Source organism: Dipodomys spectabilis, unplaced genomic scaffold (assembly GCF_019054845.1).
Source record: "Dipodomys spectabilis isolate Male_0828 unplaced genomic scaffold, ASM1905484v1 ptg000422l, whole genome shotgun sequence".
Lineage (NCBI taxonomy): Eukaryota > Metazoa > Chordata > Mammalia > Rodentia > Heteromyidae > Dipodomys > Dipodomys spectabilis.
The window spans coordinates 4,451,290-4,471,407 of NW_024871099.1; the positions used below are offsets into that span (position 1 = coordinate 4,451,290).

The window sequence follows — 20,118 nt, forward strand, 5'->3', positions numbered from 1 at the left end:
CTCCTGATGTGTCTAGGATTACAGGCGTGAGCCATCAGGGCCCGGCTAAGTTTATGAATTCTATGAGCTTTGCAATACAGTTATTTCTTCCACATTGGGTGGCATGTACATTTCTTTCCTTTTGCATAGCATCAGCTGTTCCCTCTTTCCCACTTGTTCCCTCCCTCCCATCGCTGCCACTGAGTTGCTTAGTTCGTTTTGGTCAATGTCCAGTGCATCTGATGGGTCCCGCTGTTGTATGTTTTTCCCTGATTCCCTCTAGTTCTGTGTCCTCCTCCTAGTTTCCCTCTGGTGTGCACATATATACCATAATATACTATCTATGTGGTCAGCAGCATGGGGTCATTTAGTAATGATTCGACCAGATGAGTGGAGGTCCTTTGTTTCTCAAATCTTTTGTTTACTTTGTCGTATCCCCTTATGTTTTGGATTTAACATCTACTTATCAGGGAGAGCATGTGTCATTTGTCTCTTTGCTCTTGGCTTACCTCACTCAACATGATTTCTTCTAGTTCCATCCATTTCCCTGCGAATACCATTATTTTGTCCTTTCTAATGTATAGCCTCTTTCTTAAACCCACTGTGTCAAGGACAAGGACAGTAGAGGAGAGACAGAACCCTAGTCCCCGGCTCCGCCCTGGGCCCTGATGTTTCTCCCTACTTGTCCTGTGCCCCCTCCTAATTGTTTCCAGGTCTGCCAGCCCAGCCAGACTCACCAAACCCAAGCCCCAAGGAAGCCTGGGCACGGCTCAGGGTGGGCGGGGAAGAGCAAACCTCAGCTGATACACAGGAATCACCAGGCCAGGCTGTTCCCAGAATTCAAGAATAAGAAATGAAATATTAATACCTTTTCAAATTCATCGCCCTAAAATTTTACTATAATGAAGCAATGAAGACGCCAAATGGAAGAGCCTCCTAGAGAAGAGGGGCCTCCGCAGAATAAGATCGGTTCTACCTTCACCCACCCTGAACCAGACAGGGCTCCAGGATTCCCTGAGACAGAGACTCTGCAGGAGCCAGTGGTCTCTGAGAAAATGCGCATGAGTCTCTGGCAGGCCAAGTCAACAAATAATGAGGACAGTAATGGAACCTATTGCCAAAAAAGTGTTTTAAAAGTCTGTCCAAGCCAGTGGCTCACGCCTGTAATCCTAGCTACTCAGGAGGCTGAGATCTGAGGATCGCAGTTCAAAGCCAGCCTAGGCAGGAAAATCCCTGACTCTTATCTCCAATAAACCATCAGAAAACCAGAAGTGGCACTGTGGCTCAAGTGGTAGAGCACTAGGAGAAAGCTCAGGGGCAGTACCCAGGCTCTGAGTTCATCCCACCACCGACAAAACAACCCCCAAACCCCAAACCAACAATGAAGAACAGAATGGCAGCCAGTACTGAAGGCCCAGGGCTCCTCCGGCCCCAGGGTTTATTTTATGTCACCAGCACTGCTGGATTGCTTCTTTGGCCCTGAGCGGGGCGCAGGACCTTGAACAACAAACCTAACAAAGCCAGGATGGTCCCCGCACACAGGGCCAGCTTCAGCCCCTGGAGGACAGCATCTGCCTGCCCAGCCAGGGCCTCGGCCTCGCCCAGCCTCCATGGCTTAGCCTCTGGCCCCGGCCTCCGGGCCTCCAGCCTCTCTGGAGTGACCGGATTGAATTGGGCCACGAGTTCCTGCTCCACGAAGCACTTGTAGGTGGCCATTTGGGAAATCTGCAGCTGCTCACCGCCGGTGAGGGGGGACAGGAAGGTGTGGTTATTTTGGCCAGACAGCTGGCTTTGCCAAGTAACCGGCCTGCCGTCCATCTCCCAGCGTACTGGCCTGCAGAAGGGAACAAGGTTAGCTCCACGCAGCAGGGAGAAAGTGGGGTCAGCACAGGAGAGACCTCCTCCCCCTGGGGAAACAGCAAAGACTGATCTCCCTTCATGGAGCCTGGGGGCAGGGGAGACATGTGGTAAAATGGGGGGCTCTTAGAGCTCCATTTTTCCCGTTGGGTGGGCTGGGATCTGATCTCCAGCTTTTGTGTCATCTAAGTCCGCCTCTGAAAAGGGAGATGGCAAACCACATGGGCTTATGCCTTTAATCCCAGCTACTCAGGAGGCTGAGCTCTGAGGATCATAGTTTGAAAGTAAGCCCAGGTAGGTTCATTTACAACGAACCAGAAAAAAAAAAAAGCTGAAAATGGATGTGGCTCAAGTGGTAGAGCACCAACGTTGAGCACAAAAAGCAAAGCAGCAACAACCAAAACACTGAAGAGCACCCAGATGGGTACCAGTGGCTTACACCCAGAATCCCCTTCAGGAGGCTGAAATCTGAGGATCTACGTTCAAGGCCCGCCCAGGGAGGAAGTCTGAAAGACTCATCTTCAATTAACTACCAAAAAGCTGGAAGTGGAGCTGGGGCTTAACGTGGTAGAGCACTAGCCTTGAGCACAAAAACTCAAGAGACAGTCAGTGCCCAGGCCCTGAGTTCCAGCCCCACCACTGCCATCACCAACAAAAATAACACCCCCCAGGTTCTGAGTTCAAGTCCCAGGACCGGTATCAGGGGAAGCTGGGGGGGGGCGGGGAGGAGGGCCCCAGGGAGGGCTGCAGCCCCGCTGGGGGGTCACCTGTAGATGGACGCCAAAGGGCAGCTGAGCCACAGGTTCGAGGTCAGCCTGCCCAGCGGGTAAATGTCGAAGACGAAGAAGGGCTGGTGTGTTTCTTTGGGGAAGACACAGGGCGTGTGGCAGGCCTCCACCTGCAGCTCGGGCTGTGCCCGGGGGTACGACAGCCTCCGGTCCCCCAGGTACAGCCCGCAGGCCGTGGGGGGCTCGGGGGGGTCCTGTATGTAGCAGTACCCCAGGCGCTTGCGCTCGCCGGGCTGCCCGCAGCGGTTGCAGTCCTGCCAGGGGCCCCACTGGGTGAAGATCTCCACGGCCGCCGGCCCCACCACCAGGGTCTGGTTCCAGAGAGGCTGCTGGCCCAGGCCCTGGTGGGTGACGTGCAGGCCGCTGGCGTCCTGGAAGTCGACCTCGTACTCCACCAGCGGGGTCCCGTCGTCCTGCTGGCAGCGGTAGAGCCCCGCGTGGAAGGGCTGCGGGTTCCGCAGCTGCAGGCCGCCCCCGGGCAGCGGGGTGAAGTGGGACAGGGGGCTCAGCAGGGCCAGCTGCTCCCCCCACACCGACGTGAAGTACCACCGCGCCCGGTGGCTGTCACACTGCAGGACCACGTCGTTGCCCGACACCAGCGCCCGGCGGCACAGGCTGGCCCGGGGGCATCTCACCAGGGTCTGCGTCCACACGGCGCCCGCCGCCAGGCTGAGCCACAGCGCGGCGCCCAGCGCGGGCAGCCCGGCCATGGCTGGTGCCGAGGCTCCGCCCCCCGCCTTGTGACGTCACCGCGGAACCTCCCCCCGCCGCCGCCGCCGCCGCCGCCGCCGCCGTCAGCCGGCCTGGGGGAATTCCCAGCCTGGGGTGGGGGGGGGGGATTCCCTCCCTCCCCACTGGCCGTCAGGCCGGAAGGGCTCCCGGACGACTCCGAGCCTGGGCGCTGTCCCCCGAGCCTCTTCGGCTCCAGGCGAGCGCTCTACCTCTTGGGCCACAGCGCCACTTCTGGTTTCCTGGTGGTTCATTGGAGGTTGAGGCTCACGGACTTTCCTGCCCCGGGCTGGCTTTGAACCGCGATCCTCAGATCTCAGCCTCCGGAGTAGCTGACAGAAAAGTCCCTGGTACTCCCATCTCCAATTAAGCAGCAAAAGGACAGGCTGGAAGCCAGGTCTCAACGGCTCCTATGTGTCATCCTAGCTACTCAGGAGGCTGAGATCTGAGGATCGCGGTTCTAGGTTCAAAGCCAGCCCGGGCAGGAAAGGCCGTGAGACTCTTATCTCCAATAAACCACTAGAAAACCGGGTAGAGCGCTTGCCTTGAGCTGGAGAGCTCGGCATCAGGACCCAGGCCCCGAGTTCAAGCCCCACGACCGACCAAAACAAATCAGTAAATAAATAAATTCCACCCTGGTCTTCAAGTCCCAGTGGCCTGCGGGAGTCAGCATCCGGGAAGGTGGCTGGAACCGACTGGGCCCAGCCGAGGGCGGGGGGGGGGGGGTGTGGTGGGCCAAGACCTGGGGGGATCCCCGGAAATGCCTGGGTGAGCGCTGCACCCTCCGCCTGGAGGTTCGCAGGACGCTGTGGGCGGGCACCGGGGCTCAGGCCCGCGCCTTTCCCAGGCCGGCCGCGGCTGCACTCCCGCCTGCCGCCGCCAGGGGGCAGCCGCGCCGCAGCGCGAGCGCTCGGGCTGCGCGCAGGTGGAGAGGTCCGGGGCCGTCCGGGCGGAAACGGATCCCGGGTCCGGAGGGGGCGGGGGGAGCGAGGAGCGGGAAAGGGGGGGGAGGAGGGCGGGGACCGGAGGCCTGACCCGGGGGAGGCGGGGAGGCCGGCCCCGGGGCTGGGCCACAGGTGGGGGAGCCGTGGAGACAACTTGTTTTTTGGGGGGGAGGGCTTTGATCCTCCAGTGAGGAGGACCACGGTGCTCTCCCTCCTCCACCCCCCACCTCACCCCGCAGCTCCCGGGCCCCGCCCTCGGGGCGCACCTGGGCGGCCCCCGTGTGTGCGCGCGGGGCGGGGGGGGGGGGGTGAGGGGAGGACCGAGCTCCCCTCCACAGGTGAGCCGCGCCCGCCCAGCGATCGGCCCCGGCCGTCCTCGGTCCCCCCGATCGTCTTGGACGCCGCGAGGAGCAGAAGTTGGACTGGCGGTGGGAGGGTGGGTCCAGGGTCTCGGTGGCGCCGCCCTCCGCCCACCCCTCCCCTCCCCCTCCCGGGGGCGGTGCACACCTGGGCAGACCCACTTCCGGGGCGGAGCCGGGAGCCCCGCCCTCCCCAGCCCCCCAGGCCCAGCCCTTTTTAATGCCTTGTGTACCTGGGCCGATCCATTTGCCCCGGAGGCGCAGGGGTGGCCCGGTCCCCCAGGACCTCTCCGCCCCCCCCCGTTTCTTTCCCACCCTCTCCTGAAATAAGCCTGGAAACTTGCGGGTGCCCCGCCGCGTTTCTCTTTGTTGAAAGTTTTTCCCAGGGCATCCCGCCCGGGGCTCGGGACGGGGGAAGGGGATCCGGAAGGGAGGAGCTGGGCGCCCCCCTCCCGGCCTCGGTGCGCCCCTCCGCGGCCTCCCCTTTCCCCCTGGTGACCCCGCTTTCTTCCCGGTGCCCGGGACGCGCCCCGCAGGTGGCGATGGCGCCGCGGCCCGGCGCGCACTGCTGTAGGCCCGGCTCCCGCCCGGCCGCCGCCGTCCTCCTGTGGCTCTTCCTGAGCACCTGCTGTACAGGTATGGGGGGGCTCTGTACAGGATGGGGGGCCCGGAGGCGGGGGGTGGGCCGGGGAACTTCCCAGGGACTCCGCACCCGAGGAGGCGAGTGGGCAGGTGAGGAATTGGGGGGGGGGGCGCAGAGTTCGCGCCTCGGATCTGCTCCCTCCTCCACCCCCAGGAATTGTAGGGGGTCCTCACCCCACCCCCGGCCTCTCCCACAGTGTTCCCAGAGGCTGCAGGAAGTTCAGATCTGGAGCCCCGAAAGCTGCCCAGGTTTTAGAGAGAGAGTATGTGTGTGGGGTGCTTTGTGGATAAGAAGGGGTCGGTCACACAAAAGGCTGTGGGGTTGGGGGAGAGGGGTTCTCAGGCGCACCCCGGGGTTTCTGAAGTGTTGGGGTAACGGGGAAGAGGCCGCCAGCCCTACCCACCCCCGGGCTCCGCGGGCGTCCGTGTAGTCTCCACCTGATGTGGTATCTGTGCGTCAGTCGGCCGGGAAGGACCTCTGGACCTGAAACCAGCCCGCCCGCCTCTCCTCTGGATCCTGTGTCGGCTTGAGGGAGGGAAGGGGGAAGTGGGGGGGACATTTTTCTTTGTCTAACAGAAAGCGCATTTAGGGGTGCGTCGGAGCTGACTTCGGGTGGCGCATTGGAAGGGAGAGGCTGAGGGAGAGGTTGGGGGCGGGCTAAGAACTGGGACCACAGAGGAGGGGTGAGCGGGCTGGGGAGGGGGCTCAAGGCACTGTGGGATGTGAGATGGATCCTGCTCTGTGTGTGTGTGTGTGTGAGAGAGGGAGAGAGAGAGAGAGAGAGAGAGAGAGCTGCGTGTGTGTGCACGCACCACGCCTGGGGCTTGAACTCAGGACCTGGGCATTGTCCTTGAGGTGTTGTTTTTTTTTTCCATACAAGGCTAGTGCTTTGTCACTTGTACCACAGCTTCACTTCCAGCTTTTTGTGGCTCTTGGGAAATAAGACTCTCACGGACTTTCCTGCCCAGGCTGGCCTTTATTTATTTTTTGCCAGTCTTGGGGCTTGAACTCAGGACATGGGCACGGTTCCTGAGCTTCTTTTGCTTAAGGCTAGCACCCTACCAGTTGAGCCACAGGGCCACTTTTGGCTTTTTTTGTGTATGTGGTACTGAGGAATCGAACTCAGGGCTTTATGTGTGCTAGACAAGCACTATATCATTGAGACACCTTCCCAGCCCCTTGCTGGCTTTGAACAGAGATCCTCGGATCTCAGCTTTCTGGGATGACAGGCAGGAGCCACAGATAACCAGGCTTGACAGGCCATTTTTCAGCACCCATGGGGACAACGGATCCTGGGGATTAAGGAACAATGGATGCTGAGTGTTATAGAAAGTCATTCCCAAGTGTCAGGCAGATGACAGCAGGTGACAAAGCATCTTACTCACTGGTATTGAAGTGACTTCCTGATCTCTCAGCCCCCTCTGCTGGTGTTTTTTTTTTTTTCTTCTCTTTTTGTTGGACTTGCACTCGGGGCCTGGGCACTGTCCCTGAGTTCTTTTGCCCAAGACTAACTCTGAGCCACAGAGCCACTCATGGTTTTCTGGTGGTTCAGAATCTCAGAGACTTTTCTGCCTGGGCTGCCTTTGAACCTGGCTTTGAACTACAAATCCTCCAGACCTCAGCCTCCTTAGCAGCTAGAATTGCAGGCATGATCACCAGTGCCCATCTTGATGTTTGTTTTGTCCTCAGTTCCAGCCAGCGCCGTCCAAGTGACTGTGTCGGACCCGTACCATGTGGTCATCCTCTTCCAGCCGGTGACGCTGCCCTGCAGCTACCAGATGGCTGCGTCTCTCACGGCGCCCATCGTGATCTGGAAATATAAATCGTTTTGCCGAGACCGCATCGCCGATGCCTTCTCCCCGGCCAGCTCAGACAACCAGCTCAACGCGCAGATCGCGGCCGGGAACCCTGGCTATAACCCGTATGTGGAGTGCCAGGACAGCGTGCGTACCGTCCGGGTAGTGGCCACCAAGCAGGGCAACGCGGTGACCCTGGGGGATTACTACCAGGGCCGCAGGATCACCATTACCGGAAGTAGGTGACCCCGGGGTTGGGGTGGCATGGGAGGCCTTCGGGGATCTTAAATGGAGAGAATCTGTTGGTTGGTTGTTTTGCCTGTCCTGGGGCTTGAACTCTGGGCCTGGGCATTGTCCCTGAGCTTCTATGCTCTACCACTTGAGCCACAGAACCACTTCTGGCTTTTTGTGGTTCATTGGAGATGAGTCTTACAGACTTTCCTGCCCGGGCTGGCTTTGAACTTCAATCCTTAGATCTCAGCCTCCTGAATAGCTAGGATTACAGGCATGTGAGCCACCCATGCCTGGCTTCTCCATGCCAGCACCAGCGTGCTGGAACTGGCTCCCTGCTGGGCACAAAACTGCACAGCTGGATAAGGCTGGATGTAGGGGGAGAGGCAGGGGGTCATGCATTGTCCAGAGCCCTCAAAGGGTCTGGGTCTTCCTCACTCTCTGATGGGAGCTGCGCCAAAGGCCGTGCTAGGTAAACAGCCATTGTGTCTCTGCCCTTTTCCGGAAACCCTGTAGCCATGATGTTTCCTCCTCTTCCACTTTCATTGTGGGGCAAGCACTTATAAGTGCTGTCCCTAGAATCGCCCACCATCTTGGCTTTAAGAGTAAAATTCGCCTGTTCATCCTAGGTACTCAGGAAGCTGAGATCTGAGGGGTCACGGTTCAAAGCCAGCCTGAGAAGAAAAGTCCGTGAGACTCTTATTGCCCATGAACCACCAGAAAACCAGAAGTGGTGCTGTGGCTCAAAGTGGTAGAGGACTAGGCTTGAGCAAGAGAGCTCAGGGATAGCGCCCAGGCCCCAAGTTCAAGCCCCAGTATCAACAGCAAAATGTTCACATAATTCCAGGAAAATCAAATAGTGTCCTTCCACGCAGGGTGGGTCCTGGCCCCCCTTCTGTAGTTGTGGGGTACCCATGACTTCAGAGGCTCTGTATCCACTGACTAGCACTGGAGTAATCTTGGTGCCTCTGAAAGTATGGGGGGTCCACCTCTCACATGTGGAGGGGAGGAAATTAGAGCCTGGAGTCGTGGGGGCCTCATTTCTCCTGTTCCTGCCCAGACCAACATCTGTTCCCTGTGCTTAAAACAACTGCTTGTGCCAGGAGCTGGTGGCTCACGCCTGTCACCCTAGCTGCTGAGGAGGCTGAGATCTGAGGATCTCGGTTCAAAGCCAGCCTGGGCAGGAACAGCCATGAGACTCTCACCTCCAATGAACCACCAGAAAACCGGAAGTGGCACTGTGGCTCAAGTGGTAGAGCCCTTGCCTTGAGCTGAAGAGCTGAGGGACAGCGCCCAGGCCCAGAGTTCAAGCCCCAGGAACGACCAAAACAAAACAATTGCTTGTGAACTTTAGAGGCAGCTCAGGGAGCAGGAACTGGGTGTCTCCCTTGCAGGAAGGATGGGGGCCTAGGGCTCAGGATTGAGCCAAAGAAGCTCACAAGCCATGTTTCACACCTAGAGGGGAGGGCGCACACACAAAAATACTGTGTAGGCCAAACCCTGATGCGTGAGACTTGCAAAAATATTGCAAGACTTCCTTGCTTGGAGACTGGGGTTGCTGTCAGGTCTGAATCATTGCTTGCTGTTGTGTTGGGGGGGGAAGAGGGGAGTGAACCTAGAACCTCATTGGCACCCCTCTTTAACCCTCCCCCCCAGCTAGGGACAGAGTAAGCTAGAGATAGCATGGCAGCCAGGAGAGCTCCCCCAACTCTAGCACATAGTGCTCGCTGCCAGTCGCCTCCCAGTGACCTCCTTCCGCCAGTGCCATGGACCCAGAGCAGAAAACGCGGGTGATCCAGGCCACGGTGCCCTGTGCCCACTGACAGACTGTAAGAGACCCAGGTGGGAAATGAAGAGGCCAAGGGGGTGCTGCAGAAAAATCTGGAGTATGGCAGGTTTCAGTGGCTCATGCCTGTCATCCTACTCAGGAGGATCATGGGTCAAAGCCAGCGCAGGCAGAAAAGTCTGTGAGACTTTTTTTTTTTTTTTTTTTTTTGCCAGTCCTGGGGTTTGAACTCAGGGCCTGGGCACTGTCCCTGAGCTTCCTTTGCTCAAGGCTAGCACTGTACACCTTGAGCCACAGCACCACTTCTGGCTTTTTCTGTGTATGTGGTACTGAGGACTTGAACCCAGGGCTTTCATGCATGCTAGGCAAGCACTCTACCACTGAGCTACATTCTCAGTCCCAAATCTGTGCGATTCTTAACTCTAATGAGCCACCCAAAAGCTGGAAGTGTCTTAACTAGTAAGAATGCCAGCCTTGAAAGAAAAAAAGCTCAGGGACAGCGCCCGGGCCCTGAGTTCAAGTCCGATGATCAACAACAAAAACAAAGGAAAAACAGAAAAAGAGAGTGGTTTTGACTCTGTGGAAATGGCTGGGGTGGTTTAAGTCTTGTCCTGGATTTCCCCACCCCCACTCCGCCTGGACCTAAGGCAGAGTCACCAAGCAGATGCCATCAGCCCTGGCTGGTGCGCTGGAGACATTTATCTGATGAGGGCCCAAGGAGTGGAGAGGAAGCCGGATGTGCTGCGGGACTTTCATTAGCGGGGTAATGGGCAGGCTCGCCTGGCCTGGGGCTGCCGCAGCCCTGGGCGTCCCCAAGCCCAGGACTGACCTAGAATGTGGGGACAGAAAGGGAGGGTGCAGCAGGAACTCTGGGAGACTCCTACGCTTCACCCTTGCTGCCCTCCCCGCCCATTTGCCCATCTCCCTGTTATCTGGGACCTGACCTAGTTCATGCTGTCTCTTTGCTGGGAACTCCCTCCACCCCCCAAAACTGGCTCTGTGTGTGTGTCTGTGTGTGTGTGCGCACGCACCAGTCCTGGGGCTTGAACTCAGGGCATGGGCACTCTGTCCCGGAGTTCTTTTGCTCAAGGCTAGTGCTCTACCACTTTGAGCCACAGTGCCACTTCAGTTTTCAGGTGGTTCATTGGAGATTAGTCTTACTGAGGTTCCTGCCTGGGTGGCTTTGAACTCTGATCTTCAGATCTCAGCTTCCTGGGTAGTTAGGATGACAGGTGAGAGCTATTGTTCCCATGCACCCCTCCCACCCCCAGCTAGGTTTTTTTTGTAATAGTTCAAGTTCATTGTCTAGAAGCAAGCCTACTTGGTTCCCTATTTATTTTATCTTATTTTTTTTTATTGGTCGTGGGGCTTGAACTCGGCCTGGGCGCTGTCCCTTAGCTCTTCAGCTCAAGGCAAGGGCTCTACCACTTAAGCCACAGCACCACTTCCGGTTTTCTGGTGGTTTATTGAAGATATGAGTCTCAGGGACTTTCCTGCCCAGGCTGGCTTTGAACTATGATCCTCACATCTCAGCCTCCTGAGTAGCTAGGATGACGGGCGTGAGCCTCCGGCGCTCAGCGGTTCCCTATTTTTAACTTCCACAGGATTCATTTGAACAGTCAGGCTGTCTCCTGCCTCTCTGGGCTGTGCGTGCGTGTGTGCGCATGTGTGTGCTGGGGGGCTCAGGCCCTGTTGGGAATTGTCCCCCTGAACCCTCAGATGTCCTCACCCTGTCTCCTTCCACCCCCAGATGCTGACCTCACCTTTGAGCAGACGGCCTGGGGGGACAGCGGGGTATATTACTGTTCGGTGGTCTCAGCCCAGGACCTGGGTGGAAACAATGAGGCCTACGCCGAGCTGATTGTTCTTGGTGAGTGGGGGCAAGGGCCCTGGGGACAGGGCCTGACTTCTGTCCATTCCTGTCCACTGTCTGTCCTGCGGCTCTCTCTCGCTTTGCTGCCCCCTCGTGGTGTTGCCGGTCACTGGGATTCTGTGTTAGCCAGCACCCCAGGCAGGGTCCCCTCCGCCCACCAGCACTGTCAAGGAGATTCTGGGGAAATCACCCCATTTTATGCAAACATGTGATCAGAGTTGATCCTTGTATGGAGGGGGTTCTGGCACCCCACATGTCTCAGTCCCCTGGATGAAACAGGGATGGGTTTGGGTGGTGGTGCCTGTAATCCCAGCTACTCTGAGATCTGAGGATGGCCGTTTGAAACCAGTCCAGGCAGGAAAGTTCATGAGACTCTTCTCTTCAATTAAGCACTAGAAAATTGGAAGTGATGCTATGGCTCTTGTGGTAGAGTGCTAGCTTTGAGCTATAAAAGCCCTAAATTCAAGCCCTGGCACAAGATAAGCAAAGTAAAATTGGGGCATTTATGTGAGACCTAACAGATCCTCTGGGAAACTTTCAGTCCTGAGATTCCTTCAATTCCCGATACAATGTAAACACAAAGGAAACAGTTATTACAATGTATTTCTGGAGGGGAATGGGGTGGGAGCTCGGCTCAGGCAGGAAAGCCCTGCCTGGCAAGTGTAAGGAAGTTCCGATCCCAGTACCGGAATCCCCCTCCACCTCCAAATAGGCTGGGTTCAGTAGCTGACACTTGACATCCTACCACTCAAGAGGCTGAGACCTAGAGGACTAAAGTTCAAAGCCAGTTAAGGCAGAAAAAAGACTACATCTGCAGCAAAAATGAACTAGCAAAAATGCTGGCCTGGAAGCATGTCTCAAGTGGTAGAGGCACAGGATGTGAGGAAAAAATGCTGAGAACATGAGGCCCTGAGTTCAAGTTTCTGTACCAGAAAAGACAAAGTTCAAAGCCAGCTTGGGCTGCATATGGACTTGGTGTTCAAAAAAAAAAAAAGCTGTGTGTGTGTGTGTGTGTGTATGTACATACTGGGGCTTGAATTCAGTGCTTGGGTGCTGTCCTTAGCTTTTCTGCTCAAGGCTGATGCTCTATCACTTGAGCCACAGCTGCACTCCTGGCTTTCTGGTGGTTCATTAAAGAATCTTAACGGACTTTCCCTTCCAGGGCTGGCTTTGAACCTCAGTTCTCTAGATCTCAGTCTCCTAAATAGTTAGGATGAGAGGCGTGAGCCACCAGCACCCGAAGTGTTTTCACACCCCACACCCCCTGCTGTGGAGGGCTGAAGGCAGACCTGGGAAGAGACTGGCGCCTTCTGCCCTGGCCCAGGGGCACCATGCACCTACACACACACAGCAGCTTTGCTTTTGTCCTCTGGGTACTGGGTAGATTTTTTTTTCTTTTGTCTGCTGTGGGGCTTGAACTCAGGCCTGGACGCTGTCCCTCAGTTCTTCAGTTCAAGACGAGCGTTTCTACCACTTGAGCCACAGCACCACTTCCTGTTTTCTGGTTGTTCATTGGAGATGAGAGTCTCATGGCTGTTCCTGCCCAGGCTGGCTTTGAACTGAGATCCTCAGATCTCAGCCTCCTGAGTAGCTAGGATTACAGGTGTGAGCCACTGGTGCCCAGCTCTTTTTTTTTGGGGGGGGGGTTGGTTATATGTGAAGGATTGACCCCCATCCTATTACACCAGATATGCGCAGACTGCTTAATGCAGGTGGGACATTCCACCTGAGTCTGGCTGTACACATCCCATTGTGAGCCCAGCCGGAAGCCCCCACTTCCCCAGACCTAAGGGCTTTTTCAATAACCTGTCTGTCTCCTTGCTCAGATCCCATGAAAGCCTAATTCCAACCCCACCTCCTTGCACAACCTTGGATCCCGTGGGAAGGCTGTGGCCCCTCACTGCTCCTCAAACATTCCTAGCCTGTTGAGACTGAGTCCCGTCTTTCTATCTTTTTCCATTTTTCCTAACGTGAAATTTGTCTAATACACCGGAGATTAAACAAGAGGAGAAGTCCAGGCGCGGGTGGTTCACGCCTGTCATCCTAGGTGCTCAGGAGGCTGAGATCTGAGGATCGTGCTTCAAAGCCAGCCTGGGCAGGAAAGTCCATGAGACTATTTCCACTTAAACCAGCAAAAAGCCAGAAGTGGCACTGTGGCTCAAAAGTGGTAGAGCGCTGCCCTTGAGCCAAAGAGCTCAGGGACAGCGAGCAGGCCCTCAGTGCAAGCCCCAGGACTGGCAACAAAGAAAATCACAACAAACAAAATCTTGTTTAGTGATTGTGTTATTATTCTCAAGAGACTTCAGTATTATATATGCGCTTCCCCCCCCCCCCCCCCCCAGATTTGAAAAGCTTGAACATTCTGGCAGAATCTAAGATGGTCCCTGCCATGTATGGGCTGTTCCGCCTGGGTTAGAGCCCACGGGAGAAGCCAGTCCTGGGGTCACACTGTTGGGGACCCCATGAGAATGTGTTTGGGGGTCAGGGAGAGCAATGTGCCTCTGGCAGCATGGAAGGTGGCCAGATTTCTGCCCCCCCTCCCCCCCCCACTGATGAGGCCAGAGGAAGGGCATTTCCCCTGGGGCTGGGTGGCCTGGCTGGCTAAGGCCAGCATAATCTGTCTTTTTCTTTTGTCCCTCCAGGGAGGACCTCAGGGGTGGTGACTGAGCTCTTACCTGATTTTCGGGCGGGGCCCATGGAAGGTATGGGGGTGGGGGTGGGGCGCGTGGCGTCTACTAAAGTTGGATTTCTCTCTGGAGTCCCCTGAACATTCTGTCTTTGGTGTTCACCCCAACTCCATCGTCTCTGCTCGCGGTAAACCCTCTTCCCTTCCCCTAACCATACCCCATACTTCTCCTGGCTGGCCGAGGGCCTGGGGTGCATACAGTTTCTTGAGTGACTGGCATTCCTTCCCCTGCCGTGCCCTGTTCTCCAGGGGTGGATGGGGCCATGGCTCTCTGTCGCCTCCTGCCGGCAGGTCTCTCTTCTCTTCTGCTGTGTCCTTGTGACGCCCTCCTGTAACATGGAGGAGCCAGCCTGGGTTGGAAGGGCATGGGTTTTAGTGGTGAGGGTAGCAGGTTTTCTAACAGCTTTGCAAATAGTCCCGCTGGTTCTGTGTGTCTGTCCCTGGCCATTCCTGTCCCTTCTGTCCTGGTCTCTTTGCAGGATCTCTTGGATGAGGGCCCACTCTCTTCTTGCTTACAGATTGGCTGTTTGTGGTCGTGGTATGTCTGGCCGCCTTCCTCGTCTTCCTCCTCCTAGCCATCTGTTGGTGTCAGTGCTGCCCGCATACCTGCTGCTGCTACGTCAGATGCCCCTGTTGCCCGGACAAGTGCTGCTGCCCCGAGGCCTGTAAGTGCCCGTCTCTCGCACCCTCTATTTGGCCTCGGTGCCAGATTTCACCTGCCACTCCTACTCCTTGCCCGGGGGTGGGGTGGTAAGGTGAGCCCAAGGAGAACCAGGCCCAAAGGACTTCTTGGGTTAGGGCACCATGGTTTAAGTGACAGAGCGTCTGCCTAGCAAGGGAAAAGTTCTGAGTTCAAATCCAAGTACTGCCCCCCCCAAAAAAGGAGAACCTGCTCATCATTTATTTACTTCAACTTTGAATTTTCATTTTGTTTTTGAGGTTTCTGTTGTTTTGTTTTGGTTTTTGCTGATCCTAGGCTTGAACTCAGGGCCTAGGTGCTGTCCCTGAGCTTTTGTGCTCAAGGCTAATTAATGTGCTACTACATAAAGCCACAGCCTCCATTTCCAGCTTTTTCTGTGATTAATTGGAGATAAGAGTTTCACAGGGACTTTGCTGCCCAAGCTGGCTTCAAACCATGATCTTCAGATCTCAGACTCCTGAGTAGTTAGGATTTCAGGCATGAGCCAACGATGCCTGGCTCTGTTCTTTTTTTTTGGGGGGGGGGGTCTGGTCATGGGGCCTGAACTCTGGGCCTGGACGCTGCCCCTCAGCTCTTCAGCTCAAGGCTAGCGCTCTACCATTTGAGCCACAGCACCACTTCCGGCTTTTTTTTCTGCTTATGTGGTGCTGAGGAATCAAACCCAGGGCCTCATGCATGCAAGGCAAGCTCTCTACCACTGAGCCACCTTCCCAGCCCTGGCCTTGTTCTTTTAAGAGTGTAATTTCAGCCTGCGCCGGTGGCTCATGCCTATAATCCTAGCTACTCAGGAGGCTGAGATCTGAGGATTGCGGTTCAAAGCCAGCCCGTGCAGGAAAGACCCTGAGACTCTCTTTTCCAATAAACCACTCAGAAAACCGAAAATGGTACTGTGGCTCAAGTGGTAGAGCGCTACCCTTGAACTGAAGAGCTGAGGGACAGCGCCTAGGCTCAGAGTTCAAGCCCCATGACCGACAAAAAAAAAAAGTGTAATTTCAGCCAGGCACTGATGGCTCAGAATAGGACACACTGGGCTATCTCCTTCCCTCAGAGAACACATTAAACAAACAGGGCACCAGGTGATGGTAACTCACATCTGGAATCCTAGCTACTCAGGAGGCTGAGATCTGAGATTCATAGTTCAAAGCCAGACTGGGCAGGAAAGTCCTGTGAGACTCTTCATCTCCAATGAACCACCAGAAAACCAAAAGTGGAGCTGTGGCTCCATGTGGTAGAGCACTAGCCTTAAGCACAAAAGTTCAAGGACAGTGCCTAGACTCCACCACCACCAACAAAAAGCGTGTGGGAAGAGAGTATATCCAACAGTCTTAAGATATTCACAAGAAAGTAAAATCCCCTTTAAAAATCAAATGTTTGCCAGGTACCAGTAGCTCACAACTGTAATCCCAGCCACACAGGAGGCTGAGCTCTGAGGATCATGGTTCAAAGCTAAGTTTCTGAGCAGAAAATATTTGTGAGACTTATCTCCAGCAAAAAAGCTAGGTGTGGCTCACATGGTAGAGCATGTGAGCCAAAAATCTGGGCAAGGGGCTGGGAAGGTGGCTCAGTGGTAGAGTGCTTGCCTTGCCTGCATGAGGCCTGGGTTCCATTCCTCAGTACCACATAAGCAAAAAAAAAAAAAGCCGGAAGTGGCGCTGTGGCTCAAGTGGTAGAGTGCTAGCCTTGAGCTGAAGAACTAAGGGACAGCACCCAGGCCCAGAGTTCAGGCCCCACGACCAGACCCCCCCCCCAAAAAAAAAAAAGAAAAAGAAAAAAGCTGGGCAAGGCTCTGAGTTCAAGTACGCATGCACGCACACGCACTCGCACATACACACCTACCTTTTCCCAGATAAGGAAGTTTATGGCTGAACCTTAGGCCTCCTCTCACACATAAATCTTTTCCCAGATAAGGAAGTTTATGGCTGAACCTAAGGCCAACTCTTACTTTTTCTACTCCAGGCCCACGCTCTTGAGCCACAGCTCTACTTGCAACTTTTTTGCTGGTTACTGGGAGATAAGAGTCTCACGGAATTTCCTGCCGGGGCTGGCTTTAAACAGATCCTAAGGATCTCATCCTTTGGAGTGGCTGGGATTACAGGCATGAGCCACCATCCCTCCCTGTTATTTCTAATGCCCACAGGAAGTAGCAGCTACCCCCTGCTAATTATACCATGGCAAGTCACTTGAGATAATGAAGGCTTTCTCCTGGGTGGAGTTGAGCGCTGAAGTCTTCAGCTTCTAAATGAAACTAGGGGCGCAAGGGAGCCTGGCTGAGCCTCCAGAGTCCTCAAGAGGAAGTGATTTGCATAAGCCAGTGACCTTGTCCCAAGCCCAGCCACCAGGAAAGACCTAGCCTCCCACCTTGGGGAGGAAGGAACAGAAGGCTTTGCCCTTGAGCTGGGGGGGGAGGGAGGGAGGGAGCTGGTGGGTGCTTGCGGGGGGTGGGGGGGGTGGCTAGGAGTTGGAACTAGGGGACCGGGATGAGCCCAACACAGGGGTACTTACTTGCTGTAGAGGCAGCAGTGGCCCGTCCCCTAAAAGCACAGATCTGGGAACAGCCAGTGTCTTTGATAATGTCTTACAGTAGCAATTGCATGGGAAACAGTTTGACTGGCAAATGGCAGAATGCCATTGGAATGTCCAGCCAAAGTGTGTGAAGTGAGCTGCGGGGGGAGGGGGGGTGAGCTCCCAGTGCTTACCCACCCCTCCCCTTTCTGAAAACTCCAGGAGTCACATAGGAGGCGAGGGCTTGGGATGCCAGCGACCCTTAGCCTTATGGGGTACTGCAGAAATCGGTAGGAACAGCATATTCTCCAGATCCTAGCACAGCACAGGGCAGCTTGGCTCCTGGATACTTTTTTTTTTTTTTTTGGTCCTGGGCCTTGAACTTGGGGCCTGAGCACTATCCTTGAGCACCTCTTAGCACTTGAGCCACAGTGCCACTTCCAGCTTTTTCTGAGTAGTTTATTGGAGATAAGAGGCTCACAGACTTTCCTGCCTGGCTGGCTTTAAAACCGCGATCCTCAGATTCAGCCTCCTGAGTAGCTAGGAATGACAGGCGGGAGCCATCGGCTGCCCAGCCTTCCTGGCCGCCTTCTCATGCCCGTTGTGTGCCCTCAGTATACGCCGCCGGCAAAGCAGCCACGTCAGGGGTCCCCAGCATCTACGCCCCCAGCATCTACACCCACCTCTCCCCGGCCAAGACCCCGCCCCCACCGCCTGCCCTCATTCCCATGGGCCCGGTCTACAATGGCTACCCTGGAGAATATGACCGGAACAGCTCAGGTGAGGCCTGGGGGTGGGGTGGGGTGGGAGGGGCTGGGCCCTGGCTAGGGAGGCTGGGGATGGAAGGTCCTGCTCCAGCTGTACCACCCTCAGCAGCCATCCTCTCCCTCAGTTGGCCATGGCTCCCACGTACCATTGCTTCGAGACACAGACAGCAGTGTGAACTCTGGTGAGAAGCTGTTATCCTGAGGTTGTCTACAGGGAAGGGCTGGGACCCCAGCCATCCTCCCAAGCCAACTGTGTGTGGCCTCCTCCTCCCCCTCCTGTCCCCAGAAGTCCGTAGTGGCTACAGGATCCAGGCTAACCAGCAAGATGACTCCATGCGCGTCCTGTACTACATGGAGAAAGAGCTGGCCAACTTTGACCCCTCTCGACCTGGACCGCCCAATGGCCGTGTAGAGAGGGGTGAGCAGCACCTCTTTCCAACCTGGGGTCTGAAGGAAGAGGGGGAAGGTTGTTAACACACCTCCGGTATAGTCCCTCCTTCCCTCCTGTGGTCCCCAGGTAGGGGACCACACAGTACCTTGCACAGTACCCACCCTCCTGTGCCCCCCCCACCCCTCCCCATCAGTGACTCCCAGTCCTCCCTTACAGCCATGAGTGAAGTCACTTCCCTTCATGAAGACGACTGGAGAGCCCGGCCTTCCAGGGGTCCTGCCCTCACCCCGATCCGGGATGAGGAGTGGGGTCGCCACTCCCCCCGGAGTCCCAGATGGGAGCAAGACACTGTCCCTGAGCGCCCAGGGACAGGGGGCCGGGGGGCTGGACGGCCTCGGGCTCGGTCTGTGGATGCCTTGGATGACTACACCAGGCCCAGCTCTGCTGAATCAGGGAGGAGGTCTCCCCCAAACAGTGGGAGGAGAGGCCGGGCCTATGCCCCCCCCAGGAGCCGCAGCCGTGATGACCTCTATGACCCAGATGACCCAAGGGACTTTCCACCCTCGAGGGATCCTCACTACGACAATGCCAGGTCCAGAGACCGTCCTCAAACTGACCTCAGGTCCCGCCATCCCCGACCCCGAGAGGATGGCTCCAGGCCCAGTGATCCCCAGTATGATGGACGGCTAATAGAAGAGGCCTTGAGAAAAAAAGGGCCAGGGGAGAAGAGAAGGCCTTACAGGGAGGAGGAGGAGGAGGAGGAGGAAGGCTACTACCCTCCCGCTCCTCCTCCATACTCTGAGACAGATTCTCAGGCTTCCAGGGAGCGCAGGCTTAAGAAGGTGAGAGCTTCCCCCACCCCCCACCCCCCCCCATCCCCGCCCCCAGCTCTGGGTCCCTGTGGGTGACCCCTCTTCCCCTTCCCACCCAGCTCACAATCTTCTTTCTCTCTGTTTGCAGAATCTGGCCCTGAGTCGGGAAAGTTTAGTCGTCTAATTTTTTGTTTGTTTTTTTGGTGCCGGTTCTGGGACTGAATTCAGAGCCTGGGTGCTGTTTCTGAGCTTTTTTGCTCAGGCTACGTTCTACCACTTGAGCCACAGCTCCACTTCTGCCTTTTTTGGTGGTCTATTGCCGAAGAGCCTCACAGCCTTTTTTGTCCAGGCTGGCTTTGAACTGCAATCCCCAGATCTCAGCCTCCTGAGTAGCTAGGATGACAGGTGTGAGCCACTGGTGCCTGGCACTTTTTGTGTGTGTGTGTGTTATGTAGCTTTTGTATATTTTTGGGGGGGAATATTTGATGAAGTTCTTCACCACCTAAGTCGAATAAAATTTATAAATCACAAGTCTGAGCGTTTTAAGTTTTGGCTGCATTGGGTGAGCCCCAACCCTTAAAAGCTGCTGTGTAGGTGCGACCAATGAAGGCCACGTCCAGTCTGCTCCCCACAGGCTGAGTGAGGGGGGGGGGTTCCCCTAAAACAAGAGGAAGTCAAGCGTCCCCACCCCCCCCAAGTCGGTCTGCATGCATCCTGCCGGCTGCTGCACAGGCTGACTACGTATGCCCCCCCACGCAGCCGTGGTCCCGCCCCCAGCGCAAGCCCGGGCCCCGCCCCAACGTGCGCATGCGCCTAGCCTTGCGAGCCCTCCGCCGTCGCGCACGGGCACTTGGGTCATCGGGGACGCGCAGGCGCGCTCCTCTCCACCTCATTCACACCCCCCCCCTCCCTCGCCGACCTACTTTACTCGTTCCAAAACCCCGGATGTGCCTCTCTGGCCTTTCCCGCCGCCACCTTTCCCCCCACCCCCCACCCCATTCGGTTCCCATCACCACCTCAGGGTGTCCCGGAGTTCCAGCCGGGCCCGCGTTCCAACCCGCAGGCAGCGCGCGCCGGGCAAAGGGTGTGTGTGTGGGGGGGGGGGTCTGGGGGTAGGCCCGGCCCCGGGTCCGCGGGATCCGTGACAGACAGCGTGCGTGCGTGCGTGCGCGCTCCCGGAAGCGGCGGGGGGCCGCCCCGCCCCCGCCCCGCGCGCACGCGCGCACGTCCCGGCCCCGGGCTCGCGCCGCCGCCGCCGCCGCCGCCGCCGCGCGC

The 20,118-nt window shown here is 56.6% G+C and overlaps 2 protein-coding genes across 6 annotated transcripts in view; one reads left to right on the forward strand and one right to left on the reverse strand.

Moving 5' to 3' along the window:
• Positions 1-1,383: 1,383 nt before the first annotated feature.
• Positions 1,384-3,334, reverse strand: Fam187b (family with sequence similarity 187 member B). Its single transcript, XM_042667764.1, has 2 exons — positions 2,604-3,334; positions 1,384-1,813 (listed from the first exon to the last, which is right to left on the reverse strand). The coding sequence occupies exons 1-2, from the start codon at positions 3,332-3,334 to the stop codon at positions 1,423-1,425; spliced, it is 1,122 nt and encodes a 373-aa protein (XP_042523698.1). The 3' UTR covers positions 1,384-1,422.
• Positions 3,335-4,980: 1,646 nt separating this feature from the next.
• The window catches only part of Lsr (lipolysis stimulated lipoprotein receptor), a 38,644-nt gene continuing 23,506 nt past the window's right edge, over positions 4,981-20,118 (forward strand). Inside the window, exons 1-10 of one of the 5 annotated variants that reach the window (XM_042668015.1) lie at positions 4,981-5,292; positions 6,989-7,333; positions 10,863-10,982; positions 13,628-13,687; positions 14,190-14,336; positions 17,489-17,653; positions 17,766-17,822; positions 17,930-18,058; positions 18,248-18,873; positions 18,992-19,374. In XM_042668015.1, coding sequence (XP_042523949.1) covers positions 5,199-5,292; positions 6,989-7,333; positions 10,863-10,982; positions 13,628-13,687; positions 14,190-14,336; positions 17,489-17,653; positions 17,766-17,822; positions 17,930-18,058; positions 18,248-18,873; positions 18,992-19,027 — 1,779 coding nt within the window. In that variant the 5' untranslated portion in view covers positions 4,981-5,198 and the 3' untranslated portion in view covers positions 19,028-19,374. Of the gene's footprint in view, positions 5,293-6,988; positions 7,334-10,862; positions 10,983-13,627; positions 13,688-14,189; positions 14,337-17,488; positions 17,654-17,765; positions 17,823-17,926; positions 18,059-18,247; positions 18,874-18,991; positions 19,375-20,118 lie in introns of those variants that run through there. The other 4 variants (XM_042668014.1, XM_042668013.1, XM_042668018.1 and 1 more) reach the window with 4 other exon arrangements.

Coding starts and splice junctions, on each gene's coding strand:
- Fam187b (XM_042667764.1), bottom strand. CDS start 3,334: ATGGCCGGGCTGCCCGCGCTGGGCGCCGCGCTGTGGCTCAGCCTGGCG. Junction 1,814..2,603: donor CCTTTGGCGTCCATCTACAG/GTGACCCCCCAG, acceptor TCCCTTCTGCAG/GCCAGTACGCTGGGAGATGG.